This window comes from Corvus cornix, chromosome 1A, assembly GCF_000738735.6.
Source record: "Corvus cornix cornix isolate S_Up_H32 chromosome 1A, ASM73873v5, whole genome shotgun sequence".
In the NCBI taxonomy this organism is placed as follows: Eukaryota; Metazoa; Chordata; class Aves; order Passeriformes; family Corvidae; genus Corvus; species Corvus cornix.
This window is the reverse complement of record NC_047057.1, coordinates 58,061,977-58,076,338: the sequence shown is the minus strand read 5'-3', so window position 1 is coordinate 58,076,338 and position 14,362 is coordinate 58,061,977. Positions and strand designations below refer to the sequence as shown.

The window sequence follows — 14,362 nt, the reverse complement described above, 5'->3', positions numbered from 1 at the left end:
GCTTTATCCCCTTTCTCCCACACTCCTCCATTTTAGACATCACTCCCAAGTGTTAAATAATAAAGTAAGTAAGTAATTCTAGCCCAGATTCTCAAGTAAGTACAGAGTGAGCCGCCCAATACACTGCCTGTGTGCCTCTGAGGATCTAGGTCTTTGTGTATTTTTCTACTGCCATTTGTTACCAAGGATTATAACCACAAGCTTGTACACAAAGTCCTCCTGTAATTTTAAGTACTGCCTTCTAGCTCTTCTTTCTATGGTGTCTACAAAAATATTGACAGCCACTAGAATAGTAGAGTGTTGAACATCCCCAAATATATCATTTTTTTTTTTTCATAGTGCATTTTTTCTGTTGATGCCCATTTCTTTCCTTCTCCCATGACAAAGAGATTTAGAATCTTTCCCCCATATCTTAAGAAGCATTTGAAGATATTCAGTTTCCATTTTTGGAGGTCAATGAAAAAACTTGACTGATCCGTGCTTTGTGTTCTGCGAATGAATAGCTGGAGTTCTCTGGGTACACATTGAATGTTTTTTAGAAGAGAAATATTATGACTTATACCATAAATTATGTGTGTAAAGGACAAAGCCAGAAATCTTACAGACTTAACAAGAACAGAAAACTATGTGTCAGAGTAGAAGTTGAAAAGTGGTATTTGGTAATATGTGGAAGCAGGCTTAGGTCAGGAGCATTGTACAAGGCATTACCTGATTCCATACAGATAGAGTAAGGAAAGCCAGACCTCATCTAGAGTAGGATCTAACAGGAACAGGAAGGGTTACAAGGATGGTTTCTGTAGGCAAATCAACAGTGATAGATAGGAACAGCAGGAAAAATGTTGGGTTGCCACTGAATAGGTCAGAGAACATGGTGATAAAGGACACGGAAAACCTGAATTGCTCAGTCCCCCCCTTTTTTTTTTACCTCCATTTTTTGCTGGTAAGAGCTGCCTTCAGGAATCCCAGGTCACTGATGCCAGCGTCTGAAAGAAGGAAAACTTACTTCTGTGGATAATGATCAAGTTAGGGAATACTTAGACTGAACACACAGAAGTCCATGGGACCGGATGACATGCACAGAAAAGTGCTGAGGGCTGATATCACTGCTAGGACAGTCTGTTGTCTTTGAGTGGTCATGATGGTCAGAGGACGATCCTGAGGACTGCAACAAAACAAATGTCAATTCTGTCTTCAAGAACGATAAGGAGGATCCAGGGAAGATCAGGCTGATCAGCCTTACCCTGATTCCTGGAAAGGTTATGGAGTAAATCCTTCTGGAAGTAATTTCCAAAAATATTAGGAATAAGAAATAATTGAGAATATTCAGCATTGATTTATGGAGGCAACGTGATCCCTGACCAGTCTTACAGACGTCTGTAATTAAATGACTGGCTGGGAGATGAGGGGAGAGCAACGGCTGTTGTGTTGACTTTTGCAAGGTTTTTGACACCATCTTCCATAATATCCATGCAGATAAACTGATGGGGGGATGGGCTAGACAAATAGACAGTGAGGAGACCTATACCAGTGAGGTATTTGTAATTAGTGAATGTGACTTTGAAATGAGTCTGTTGCATCATATTCTGTGCCTTTTTGGCAACAGTCAGTAGTTCTGTCTACTTACTGTCATGGACAGTAAGTGCTTGGAAGTGCCTAATGATATGCTAAAGCTTGGATAATTAGCATATGTGTTAATATAGTAGTACAAGTTTTACATATGATGAAACATTTCCCTCAATATAGATAACTTTATTTCTTTTCCCCATGAATGGTTTGGCTGCTGAATCATAAGTGCCTAAAAGCTATACTAAATTTTGCACCAAAGGATGGGCTTTCCTTCCATTAGACGGTCTTCAAGGCTAAGTTTTGTGAATTGGGAATTGAGTATTCAGTTGAAAAGAGTTGTACATTATTAGATGCTCTCATGATAAAAGGAGAATCTCAGGGTATGGGTATTCCATTAGTCACATAAAAACATGAAGAGGTGATGGGAATTCTAGTTCAAATTAAATAAGTTGTTGTCGTGGTTTGACACTGCTTTAGCACCAAGCCCCACAAAATCTATTTTTTTTTTTCTTCTACAATAGTTGAGCGGAGAAGGGGAAATTAAAACTCCATTTTTCATAAGGTGAAATAAGGATTATTGGGGACAACGAAAAGAAACTTCATGACAAAACAGGTCCACACTTAAACAGTTACAGTATAAAGAAAATTTGTTACTAACAGAATTAAAAGCAAAAAGAAATAATAAGAAATTAAAGCAAACTCCCAGAACACTTTTTCTTTCCAGTACCGTCCCTCTTTCCACCAACCTGTGCAAGGGAAACAGAACATGGGGTTTGGTCAGTGTTTCATTTCTTAAGAGTCTTTCTTTATGTTTAAGGAAAAGAGTTTCTTCTCTTCAGGAGCTTTCCCATGGGAGATAGTTCTCTACAAACTTCTTTAGCATGGTTCAAACTTTCACAAACCAACAGTCTGCCTGGAAAATCTGCTGCAGTGAAAAAATATCCCTCCCATGAATTTTGCAGTCTTCTCACACTGCCAGTCATGGGCCAAAATAGCCATGGGGTTTAGTCTTTTAAGGATGAGCTACTCCAGCCTGAAAGCAAAGGCTCTCTTCAATCTCTAAAAGCCTTTCACAACATCTGTGGGCTCTGGCGTTGAGCACTTTTTCATGAGCTGTGTGTGGATTTTTGCATCCCCCCCCCATGCATTTGAATGAATTACAGAGGAACAGTTTGTAATATTGCAGTCCTCACCATGGCTTGCAAGGAGAATTTAAGTTCTGGTGCTGGAAGCGCCTTCGCCCTCTTTCCCTTCCTTCACAGCTGACCTTGGAGTCGCCATGTTAGCTTCTTTCACATGACTCTAACTTTCCCTTCTTTCTGACTTGGAAGAAAAGTTGGCATCTGCAAGCCTTCAGCTGAGAAGTTGATCTCAGTCGGGCCTGGCACCGGGGAAAGACCCGTCCAGTCTCTCACCGTTGGCCGCGTGTGGCGTTTTTTGGTTGGGTGTGGGCCATGCTGGCTGTGTGGAAGGCTCCGCTGGCTCCGTGCAGTGGGCCCACGGTGACTTCAGATCTATCTTGGCCATGTGGTCCCTGCTGCGCTGTTGTTTAAGGCTGATCACGGCTACCTGCGGAGCTGGGACAGCTTTTTCCCCTGCCTGTGCAGGGGGAGCGGAGGCCCAATCCGGGATGGAGCCTGGGGCCCCCTCTCTTTGCCACCCCTGGCAGGGGGAACTGGAACAAAAGGAAATTCCCGCGTTTCCTCCTTCTTTAAATATGCACATTGCAGAGGCGTTGCCAGCTTTGCCATTGGCCCAGAAACCTGCCCATCAAACCTAGTTTTAAACCTACCACGGTTGTGAAGAGTGCAAGCCCCATGTGTATTTAGAAATTGCTGAAATTTTGTGTGCAGCTGACACTTGAAGTGCTGTGTTCTGGATCAGTAGTTCTACTCTGCTGCTTCTTTTTCATGAAGGTTTGAGAACTGAGATTCTTTCCAGAGAGATCTAAAGAGGAAAGAGGTCTGTCAGATTTCAAAATGGTGGCCAAAATAACCCTTGTATTTTTCCAGTGGTGTAGAGGATACAGTGATTTTGCAGATGGTGCCCTTCTTGAAAACATGTATTTTTTCACATTGCTGAAATGAAACTGTTATCAGCCAAAGCAGTGGTTCATGAGAACATAGGGAATTATCAACTCAATTGATAGCATCTGAACATTGCTGCTCCATGAAGACAAATGTTGTCATTCTGCTTCTGTATACAGGTGATCTCTTAGCTGAAGCTTAAGGGGATCTCAAAATGCAATTGATGCAGAGATGTTGGAAAGCATGATGGGAGAAAGGAGAACCATATCTGCGTGCTGTTTTATTTTGTTCTATGTCCACGTATTACATTTGCAATAATTAAAAAATAGGTGACCTCTACAAGAAAAATATTCCCAAATTAAAATGTCCTAAGATGGAGTTAAAATTGAGAATATATATCAACAGAAAAATATCTGAGGTATTGCTCCTATTTGCAGCATGAGTATTGCAAACTCTGCAATTTCGGAGTTAAGGGTAAAACATAAACCAAACATGACAGAAAAACATTTGGGAAAGAGACATCCAAATAAATTTGTTTCTGCTCAATAATCATCTCATAAATAAAAGGGCCAAAACTAATAATTTTTCTTACAAATGTATTTAATTAAGTTTAGATTGATGAGCACTAATTTTACACTAATCATAAGTATTGCCCAGATGCATATTTGCAAGAAGATTCTTCTCTCTTGCTGGAGTGTTAACAAAGGGAAAACTTTCTTACTGACTTATTTTAGATATCTTTCTTAAATAAGGTTTTGTGGAATGTCAGTCATAGCGGGAGTGAAGGAGAGTTCCATTCCTCCTGTTACAATTAGAGATACAACTCTTTTGAACTAGAAATTTGGGCTGACTGGTTCATTTGTTTGGCTGAATAAGCTGCTTGACATGGCAAATTAAAACAGTCAGGTTTGTCTGCATTGCTTTTGAAACCATGCTGACTGTAATCTGAGGAACAGTGAGGTATGGAGATACTGGAGGGCTTTAGAAAAATGGTAATTCTTGCTCTGTCATTTACTGTGCTGGAGCACTTGAAGAAATCTAGTTGAATTAGTGAAATGTGCACAGCAAGTTACGAACACATGCATGTAATTACATTGTTCCCAAACTCCTAGTCCTTGAATTCTCATTTCACTTCCACTTCAGGGGAGATTGTGTGTGGTATTTGTTTCGTAGGCAAGGAATGTTTGCTATACTGAAATTATTTTTGTTTGCTATTAAGGTGGTAATGGATCAGGAGCAATCAAATGGGAGGTCTCCATCTAGGGGAGCACATTGAGTTCGTGTGTCCCCTGTGAGCCAGGCTGCATCTGCCAGGAAAGCACTGCTGCCTCCGCTTCACTGAGCAGTGGCTCTTTTTCTTCCCAGATACTGAGTTCACACACTTGCAAGGGCTGGGAAGCTGGCGACGAGAGAGTGTTCATGGTTTTCTTTATTAGGCCACAGGCATTGCTGCTTTATCCACAATGATGGACAGTATCCATTTTCCACATAGTGAACCATGCCAGCCCAAAAGCATGATTTGATGGGTCAGCTGAGGTGGCCCAACACTGAGCTGGCACCAAAAACATCAGTCCTGCTGAAGCCATCTTTAACCCACCACTCTTTGTGTCAGATCCAACAGTTATGTGGTCACAGGGTGAGTCATTTTGTCTAGCTGATTTGGGAGATAAGATATCTGGTTTTTTTCCATTAGCTGAACGGATTTTATATGGAGCTCTACAGCCACAGATTCGGCATGAGGAAAATGGTGAGAGCATGAGACTGGCGTCTGTGGCTTCAGGGACAGAAGGAGAACGACCGCTTCTTTAAAAACCATTAAATCCTAAAGCCAACGTAAAGACATCAAGTACAAAATAAACCAAACTGGCAAGCTTTTTATGGAAAAAAAAAAGAAGTCTGTCTCAAAATATACAAGTGATGACAGAACTTGTACTGTGGTTTATCTTTGTGTTAAACAAGATGTCATCCTTGAGGTTATCCCAGGGACCTCTTCCTGTCGGCTTCTGTGTTGGTAGGTGGAAATGAGTACCCTTTTGCCCAGCATGTTGTGGAATATTGCCTCTAAATTCTGGAGTAGAAAATACTGTTTTATTGAAGTAAAAATTCTTTATAGAAATGTATTGATTTTTGCAAAAAATTTTTGTCAGAAGTGAATAAAAATTTGGCTTATAAAAGGTCACAGCACTTCCTTTGACTATATCATCTTGGTTTTCATAAGTGGCAAGAGAATGTCTCATCATATGAATGACAGAGCCCTGTAAAATTTAAAACAGTAATTCCCTTTGATCTTATTGAGACAAATTAACTGACAAAGAAAGATTTTTGAGGGAGGGCATTTCATCTTGGGCAGCCTCAGCTCTTTGCTCTGATTCAGGATGAAAGATTTTTCAAAAGTCAATTTGCTGGATTTGAAATTGTGAGTTTTCACACACAGTGAGGTGAAATTAATTGTGGCAGTAGGTATCTGGAAGTGTGCCACTTATACCGGATCAGGTTATTTACATTTTTATTACTTAGTTGTGTTAGAACTCTATAATAACATGAACTACGAAGGTCATCCTTGTAGACTACTGACTAATTTTATTTACATGGTGATGTAAAGTTAGACATGTAAATCTATGATACAATCTGGAACAATACAGAGCAAACGGTCTAAACTAGGTTATGGAAATAGGCCACTTTATCTTTAGAAATCCTGATGGCAAGTTGTGTGGACCTGGTCTGAATGAAGCAGCAGTTAATCTATTTTTTAATGTAATTTTTATTCCTTGTTAAAAATTCTGTCCCAGGAGCTGTGTGCTTTCTTACTTAGCTTTCAGAATTCGTCTCTCATCAGAATCTTTTATAACCTATGAAATATACCTCTGGATTATAATGTTGAGTTTGCACTGTTTTGTCAGCAGAGAACCTGCTCAGGTCAAGTACCCTTTGGTGAGCTCATATCCTGCTGCTGAGGAGAAAATAGCTGCAATATAAGGACACATCTGAGGGACAGAGTTTAAAATCTGAATAATGTACCCTCTAAGAAGGGCTTGAAGAACTTCTTAGGTTAGTGCAAGTTCTTAGAAATTATTTTGCATTATAAAAGTGTTGAAAATCCTCACCTAAACTATTGTGCTCTGGGAATTGGAACATTTCTGATGAAGTTAAAGACCTTTAGGCAGGTAGACCTCTCACCAGAAAACAGCCAGTGTTATTCTTGTCCTCTTGTCTTACTTGAAGTGAATGCCATACTTGTGGTAGGCACCGTGTGAAGCCTTGCATAGGTCCTGGCTGTTGTGGATGCACTCTAGAAAGAAAAGGGTTTTGCTACTTCTACTTTTCTTCATTATCTAAGAAATCAGCGTGGCAAGGGAAGCTATCTCATTTTATCACTTTGAAACTGACAGTGGTATTTTAAATAAATAATTTTATCCAAGATGGCTATTTCAGAGTATCCTGCTGTCGGACGCCATCTGTTTGGTGAGCGTCATCATTTGTGACTTCTGCTGTGTGGGAACCAAATGTCAGACTGTCAAAGCGTTTTCTATCATGCTCTAATTCTAGCTGAACAGAATTCCTATTTATTCCCTTTGCTCAAGTAGTGTGCAGAGACTTTTAGGCTTTTTAGTCACACCAGGATTACAGGCAAGTGAAACCCATAGTCTATCTACAACCAAGTTTCCCTAGAACAAGAATTTGCATAGAATCAAGGTACAGATTTGGTCAAATGAGGCTGTCAAGAAAAAGTTAGATGTTAGCCTGTTGATCACTCCTAAATATCTGTGTGCTAGGTAGATTCTTTTTTGAGAATGTTCTCAGATGAATGTGCTGTTATTTCATATATAAAGTCTGGTCTCTTCTGGCTGAGTAATATTTTGTTGATGTATTTGCAAACAGAGTGTTGACCCAGCCACTTCAAAGAAAGCATTTTCCCTTGTCTAGTTTATCCCATCATCCTAAAGCTACAGTCAGCGTGTTGCTTTTCACTCCTGTGCCCAGTTCTCAAATTTTTTGGTCTCTCCAGTTGAAAGTTCATTAGTTGTGTTTTGCTTTCATCTCTCTGGATTTTCTGTTTCTTTAAAATTCTGTGTACACCTCATGCTTATGAAATCTGAATTCCCAGTCAAACTATGCAGCATGTGGGAAGAACATCAGCAAAGTTTAACTGAAGTGTGCTCAAAAATACTTTGGTTTTGATTGGTGACACATCATTGTATTGTCAGCATCCTTTCAGCTGGGATGGTCAGCCAGGGTAATACTGATATCTGCTATGGTTTTGTGTTGTAGAAAACCAAAGGAACACTGGTGGTGTGGTGGTTTTTGTTTGTTGTTTTTGGTTTTGTTTCTTTTTTTTTGTTTGTTTGTTTTGGGTTTTTTTGGTTTAGTTTAGTTTTCTGAATTGATGTTGAAAATCAAAAATTTTTTTTCCCTCTATACTCACGTGGCTGATATTCACAAAACAGATTAACAAGTATTTTTTTTTTTCAGGAAAATGCTGTGAATGGAGAGCATCTGTGGCTAGAGACAAATGTTTCTGGGGACCTCTGCTACCTGGGGGAGGAAAGCTGCCAAGTCAAATTCTCAGTGAGTTATTTTCGGATTTCTTTTTCTCTTTCTGAGGTAACAAGTCTGGCTTCAGACTGATGCAGTGCTCAGTCACTTGAGAGCTTGAATTGTTTGCCCGTGTTCCAGAAGGAGAGCAAAAAGGGCAAAAGGCTGCTGGTAAAGATTTTATTGCTTCAGGAAAAAAGCCCAAACCAGTTTTGATTGACCCAGATTATTTACACAGTGAGAATGTATGTAATGAACAGTTTTACTAACATGGTAAGGGGAAAAAAGGGTATAATATTGAGATGTTTCAGGAATATTAAAAGACAGTAGTCTATTTTATATAAAAATATATACAAATATATCACTTGTTTCAGCCTCTGAGAGGAGGGTCTGATCAAATTTCTGCAATTTTAATCACTGCAACGGCTTGAACTGAATTTTCCAAACTCTTGAATGCACTCACTGGCAATGAGTGCACTCATATTTGAGTGTTTACCTTCTCCTCTTTGGGAATATTCAAGGTTAGCTTTGTATTGAAGCTTTTCTGCTGCGTATGAAAAAGTTTCACTGGATTGATCTCATACCCATGTGTCTGTTCTTTGACTGTTACAATGCCAGTCTACTTCAGGAGCTCTTTTTTGCCTAGTGTATCAGTTAAATTGCTTCAGCCAAAGAGAAGAAAATACCCAACCCCCTCTTATTTTGGTATTTAGGTAGCTTGGGTGAGAGTGGGGATCCTGTGTTCAAGTCCTTGATTGGAAACAATGCTCAAGGGGGTATCCTAGCCCTTGGACTGTGAAGGTTAAAGGGAATTCTTCTTCTCTGGGATGTTTGTGGTTGCTATCTGTGACTCTTCATGATACTGTCTTTCTGCTTTTATTACCATCCTCCCCAACCCTCCCCCCTCCACCTTCAGAGCATTTGATTCAAATCAAAGCATTTTGATTCACTAATCACCCCCAGTTTTCAGGGCAATGGGATCCAAGATACTAGTGCTTTCCATAGCACAAATTTAATATCCATCTCCCAAATCTTCTCAAGCAAATTTGTGGATACAAATATGCTGCTAGCAAGAATTTTTCTTGCTTCTTTCCAGTCCTGTGAGATATTTTTCTCTCTCACGGAAGATATTAGCAGAGTTCTATAAACTATGAACACCTGCGACCTTGCAGAGCTTTGTTTATAGTACAGTAGAAAAATATTTTGACAATGGATGTTCTAGGATTTTAGCCAATCACCCCAAGGGGTGGCTGATCCTTTGACCAATTAATTAGACTATGAAGAAAAAAGTCTATAAAAGAGTTGTAAAATAATTAAATAAATCAATCTTGCTGCACAATTCCTGCCTGCTGGATCTCTCTTCTCCTGCCTACCACTGTGGGATACTGTGGTACAAATTGGTTACATTATGGAATATAGCATTAAGGCCAAGCCTGAGAAGCCTATGGCTCCTTAAGAGTGCTGAAGCAAAGTCCCAAAAAGTGCTGATTGTGTGGTGATACTCAAGGGAAGAGCTACTGTGTGCTTGCTGTGCGCTTACGTTGGTCCTGAGGCACTGAGCAAAAGCTGGACACAGGATTTGTTTCACTGAGTGGACCTTTGGTCTCAGCCAGTGTGATGGTTTTTGTGTTCTCAGCAGAAGTTTGCCGTTCTAAAACCGAGAAAATTCTTCCTCGTGATTTAGCGCACTGGAAGTAACATGGAAATTTAATATTATGTTGCATATGGTGTTCACAGAGATTAAAAACATGAACTTACTAAGTAGCAAAACATGTGAAAGCTTAAGCTAATCTGCTATACGATGCCATGATTCATGCCGTGAAACATTAGAACACCACATACACGTGCACATATACAGTTAGGGTGTATCTAGATAATGATGAGAATTAATAAAATTATTAGAATTATTCCATAATGTGAGCTGAAGCTGTGTTTCCTGTTTCTTCATGAGCTTATTTAAACGATGCTGAAAACTATAAAGAATTAATTTATTAGCGATTTAAATGGACATGAATAAATTGAGTGTAAAAATCCAAAGCAAAGAAATATCAACTTAGCGCGTATTTATAAATCTTCTGTCCCCCAAGCACAAGTCTGTAAGTTAAATTTCTATGAAAATTAATTCATCTGGTTAATTAAATTGAGTTTATGGAAGTAAAGTAAGTAAATACATTCTCTATTCTGGATGTATTCTCTTGCCTTTGATATGCTTTGGCCCAGGGGATTTGATGGAAATTATTTCAAAAGCTCTACTGAAATTAATAAAGCTAACCAGCATAATTGAGAATTTTGTCCCTGCTGTAACATTTCATAAGCATTTAACAGCATTCTCTGAGAACTTTATCATTCTCTGCTAAAATGACCCAAGTATTTTTCTGCAAGGCCATGGTCAGGCCAATCCAATTAAATATTATATGATAAGCATGAAATGACCTCTTGCGAACTGATCCAAGTTCACCGATTTGCACGTACCATTTTTCTCCTCTTTGCACTGCCTTGACTCATCATCTTCATGGGATGCTTGCTTTTAGAGTGATGCTCTGCAGTGTTAGCAACCTAATCCTCTACCTAAAGGGAGGCATTCACTTCTAGTTCCCAAGCTGGAGTGCTGTGGCTGTGTTTCTCACAAAGAAAACCAGAAGAGCTTTAACCAGAAGAGCTTCAAATCTTTTCATTTATTTATTTGTTTTGTACTCAGTTCAGAGCACCAAAAGAGGAAAAAAAAAAAAGGATGTTGCATAGGGAGTGAAAGATCTCCTGTTTTTCAGCTGACTTTGTTTTCCTGAGGGAATAGCTCGCCTCCATGCACACACGTGTCCCTTTCCTGTTGCAGAAGTCTGCCCTGCGGAGGAAGTGTGCTGCCTGCAAGATCGTGGTCCACAATGCGTGCATGGAGCAGTTAGAGAAGGTAAGACATTGCCATCTTCTGGAGCCTGACGTAGCCAACACGCTTTTAATTCTTTTAGTGAGGTTTCAGCCTGTTAAAAACTATATATGCCACATTAAGTTTTCACAGCTGTTTTAACAATGTACTTGTTAACAAAAGCTGGCTTAAAATTCCACCTTTTTTTTTAAGTATATTTCTTTGAACCCTGTGAACTATAAAAAACCCCAAACCCAAGAAAATTCAAAACCAAAGACCAAAAATTACAGAATGCTTTCACAGTTTTAATATTTAAAAAATAAATTGCCTCTACTTCTAGATTAAAAATTGAAGCTAGAAAATGGAGTATCCTGTCATGTATGAAATTGGCCTTTTAGAATTCCCCAGCTAAAGCCAGCATAATTCATTGTATGACAGCTATACTTATTATGAGCAGTACAGCATAAGATGCTAGTGTGAACCTTTTCTCCTGTGTTTACTAGACTATGCTGTTTTCTCCTCGAAACTTCAGAAATCAACTTTTTGTCTGTAAAATGGAAAACATCAAACCTTTAATGTATACTACCATTATCTGTGAGCATCTGTCCTTCTTTGCATTTCCTTCAAGGATCCTTGATCATACTCAAGCACCTACAGAATATCTATCACTGACTTCAGTCTTCCCCTCAGTGATTTGTCTTCATTATGCCTAACTGGAAATGTGCCAGAGAAATCTCCCCCCACCCTTTTCATTCCTGGTGGGATATTTGAAAAGAAATATGTGTGGGAATTTCCCCACTGCTGTCATTAGAGCTTCATTTTCACTCCTATATGTTTAGCAATGTTGCTCTTCATAAAAGAAGCTGATGCATAACGAATTTATAGCAGCAACCCTATAAGGAGAGGGCTTTTTCCTTTCCAAGGAGTTGGACTCCTGTTGACAAATCCCACAGTGATCGCCATAATACCAACTTGGAGAGGTACCATTTCCACCCCCGATACTTTTATCCACAGTGAAATTAACATTAGCGCATGCTTTCAGCACAAAATGTTACCAGTGAATTTTTCATGACTTCCTCCATCACCAGCAGTGCTGACTTTCCATAGCCCAGCGAGCTGGTGGCACTGCCAGCCAGAGGAAATGAGCACTTAGATAAAACCCAGCTTGCCTGTGCCATTATGGAGACTGTGAAATCCACCTCTTGGCAGAGGGTTGTTATAAAGTCTGTAAAGTTTAAAGCTGGTGGGTAAGTCTTCTGCTTGGCCCTCTCTGCAAAGGTGCACGTTTTAGGCAAAATAAATGTAAGCTGGGTCTTTCCAGCCTGCCATGAGTGAGCAGTGAAACAACAAATTGCCGTTCCAGGTGAAGAGCAAGGGAAGAAGACTAATATTACAATGCCCTTCATTTCTTTATAAGCACTAGGTATTTAGTTTACTTCTTTTTTTGTGTGTGTGCTTTTTTTATTATTATTTTTATTTTTCTCCCTAGACCTAGTATTTTGAAGGCAATTATTAAATGAGGGAAGAACTTATTTATTTGGGGAGGGTTGTATTTGAATTTGGAGAAACTCGGTCCTTCTACCTTCATAACTGAAGCATAGCTGTGCAGTATCTTTAAATGTTTAATTCTTTGAAATACAGTCAACTCAAACTTGAATTTATTTCATTTAGTGCATCCTTACTTCACATATCCTTTGGTCTTTTTCCAGGTCTCAATCTTCAGTGTATTTTTAAAATTTCTACATCCCTCTATTCTTATTTCTGTAGATTTTCTTTTCTCAAAAAATTTTTTCCCTTTCTCTAGGAAAGACTGCCTTTTTAAAAATTAAATACTTTTTACTCTTCACCTTCCTAAAAATGTTTTCCATTCATGGAAACTCCTGTTGTCCTCTTTGTCTTTCCTCTCCCATCTGAATTGGCAATACCACTGCATGAGGCAGTACAATGCTCCCCAAATGATTTGTGGCTGGGGAGGTGGATGAAAACATCTTAATTTAAGGAAAGGGTAGAAATTTATGGTGATTTGCATGATTCTTTATGTAAATGACAATTACTCTACAGATATTTTTTCTGAAGACATAAAGATGGGATGTGCAAAAAGGTTTTACAGAGTGAGATTTCCAGCACCTACTAACTTTTGAGACCTAAGCTGAAGTGTGCACTTATTTGCAAATGATCTTCTGAAAAACAAAACAGATGAAGCTGTTTCCTCCTACAAGGAGGAGGCAGCTTAAATATTTGAACTGAGTAGGCAGCAATAGCATTAGTGCAGATGGGGGTTGTGTAGAGATCTAGCTAGGAGAATTAATATGGCATATGAAAAGAGATTTTTCTGACATCCAGGTAAGTTACTTTTTTCCACCTAGTGAAGTTAATATTTTAACAGATAATAAATGCTTTGGAAGTCTGGCCTAGATAAAAATATTGGAATAAATTTTCTTTCAGCTCACTTTAAGTTCTAACAGTTTTATTTCAATGCCAGATTAATTTTCGCTGCAAACCGACTTTCCGAGAAGGAGGCTCCAGATCTCCAAGAGAAGTAAGTAAGGGACAAATGATGATAGCTTTTCATTTGACATGTGTGCTGATCCCCCTGGTGTGCAGCTGCAGAAGTGCTTTTAGACTGAGAGGAGTCTTAGACAGAGAATTTGTTCCCAGTGGAACACGTTCTCCTCTCCAGAATAAACGTAAAATGAATTCTAGCCGAAGCTCTCTATTACTTACACTGACAGAAACCATTTCAGCTTTCTGTTGTCTTTTGCCCATTTGTTCAGTAATTATTTTTCCTTTTTTTTTCTGGTAGCATTTTTTTTCTTCCTGGCCTTTGAGCTTGTATTTTTATTATTTTAAAAGTCTATTTCCCTCTCCTTTCACTTGTACTCTCTTCATATATTTTTTTTTTTCTCCTCTAGAAGTATCTCAAAGATAAAATCAAGCATTTAAAAACCTGAATACTGAGGAAGTAGTTCTGGCCTCATTTCAATGTGGATAAAGAAAACACCACCTTGTCCTTATTCCTCCTACAGTTTTGGTGGTTTTTGAGGTTTCCTGCCATGCCTGCTGTGCATTTTGCTCCACTAATTGCTCCACTGGCTGAAGGGACTTTTTCTTTGGTGTCTGTTAACAAATTTCACATAGATGGTACCACTGACTGCAAGGTGCCAATGTTTCCTAAACCACATCTTTTTGTCCTTGTTTGCAGAACTTTGTGAGGCATCACTGGGTGCACCGGCGGAGGCAGGAGGGCAAATGTAAGCAGTGTGGAAAGGTAAGATTTCCAGCACAGCACAAGCATGACACAGGGCACTCAGAAATTCTGGGTAGCCTGTAGGTCCTTCTAGTCACTGCCTTTTTTCCTATCACAAACACTTGG

General features: G+C 39.2%; 1 protein-coding gene across 8 annotated transcripts in view; it reads left to right on the top strand.

Moving 5' to 3' along the window:
* DGKI (diacylglycerol kinase iota) overlaps positions 1–14,362 on the top strand; it is a 211,759-nt gene that overhangs the window by 79,061 nt on the left and 118,336 nt on the right. For all 8 annotated transcript variants that reach the window (XM_039570688.1, XM_039570684.1, XM_039570686.1 and 5 more), the window contains exons 3-6: positions 8,064–8,159; positions 10,960–11,034; positions 13,472–13,528; positions 14,192–14,257. In XM_039570688.1, coding sequence (XP_039426622.1) covers positions 11,017–11,034; positions 13,472–13,528; positions 14,192–14,257 — 141 coding nt within the window. In that variant the 5' untranslated portion in view covers positions 8,064–8,159; positions 10,960–11,016. The remainder of the gene's footprint in view (positions 1–8,063; positions 8,160–10,959; positions 11,035–13,471; positions 13,529–14,191; positions 14,258–14,362) is intronic.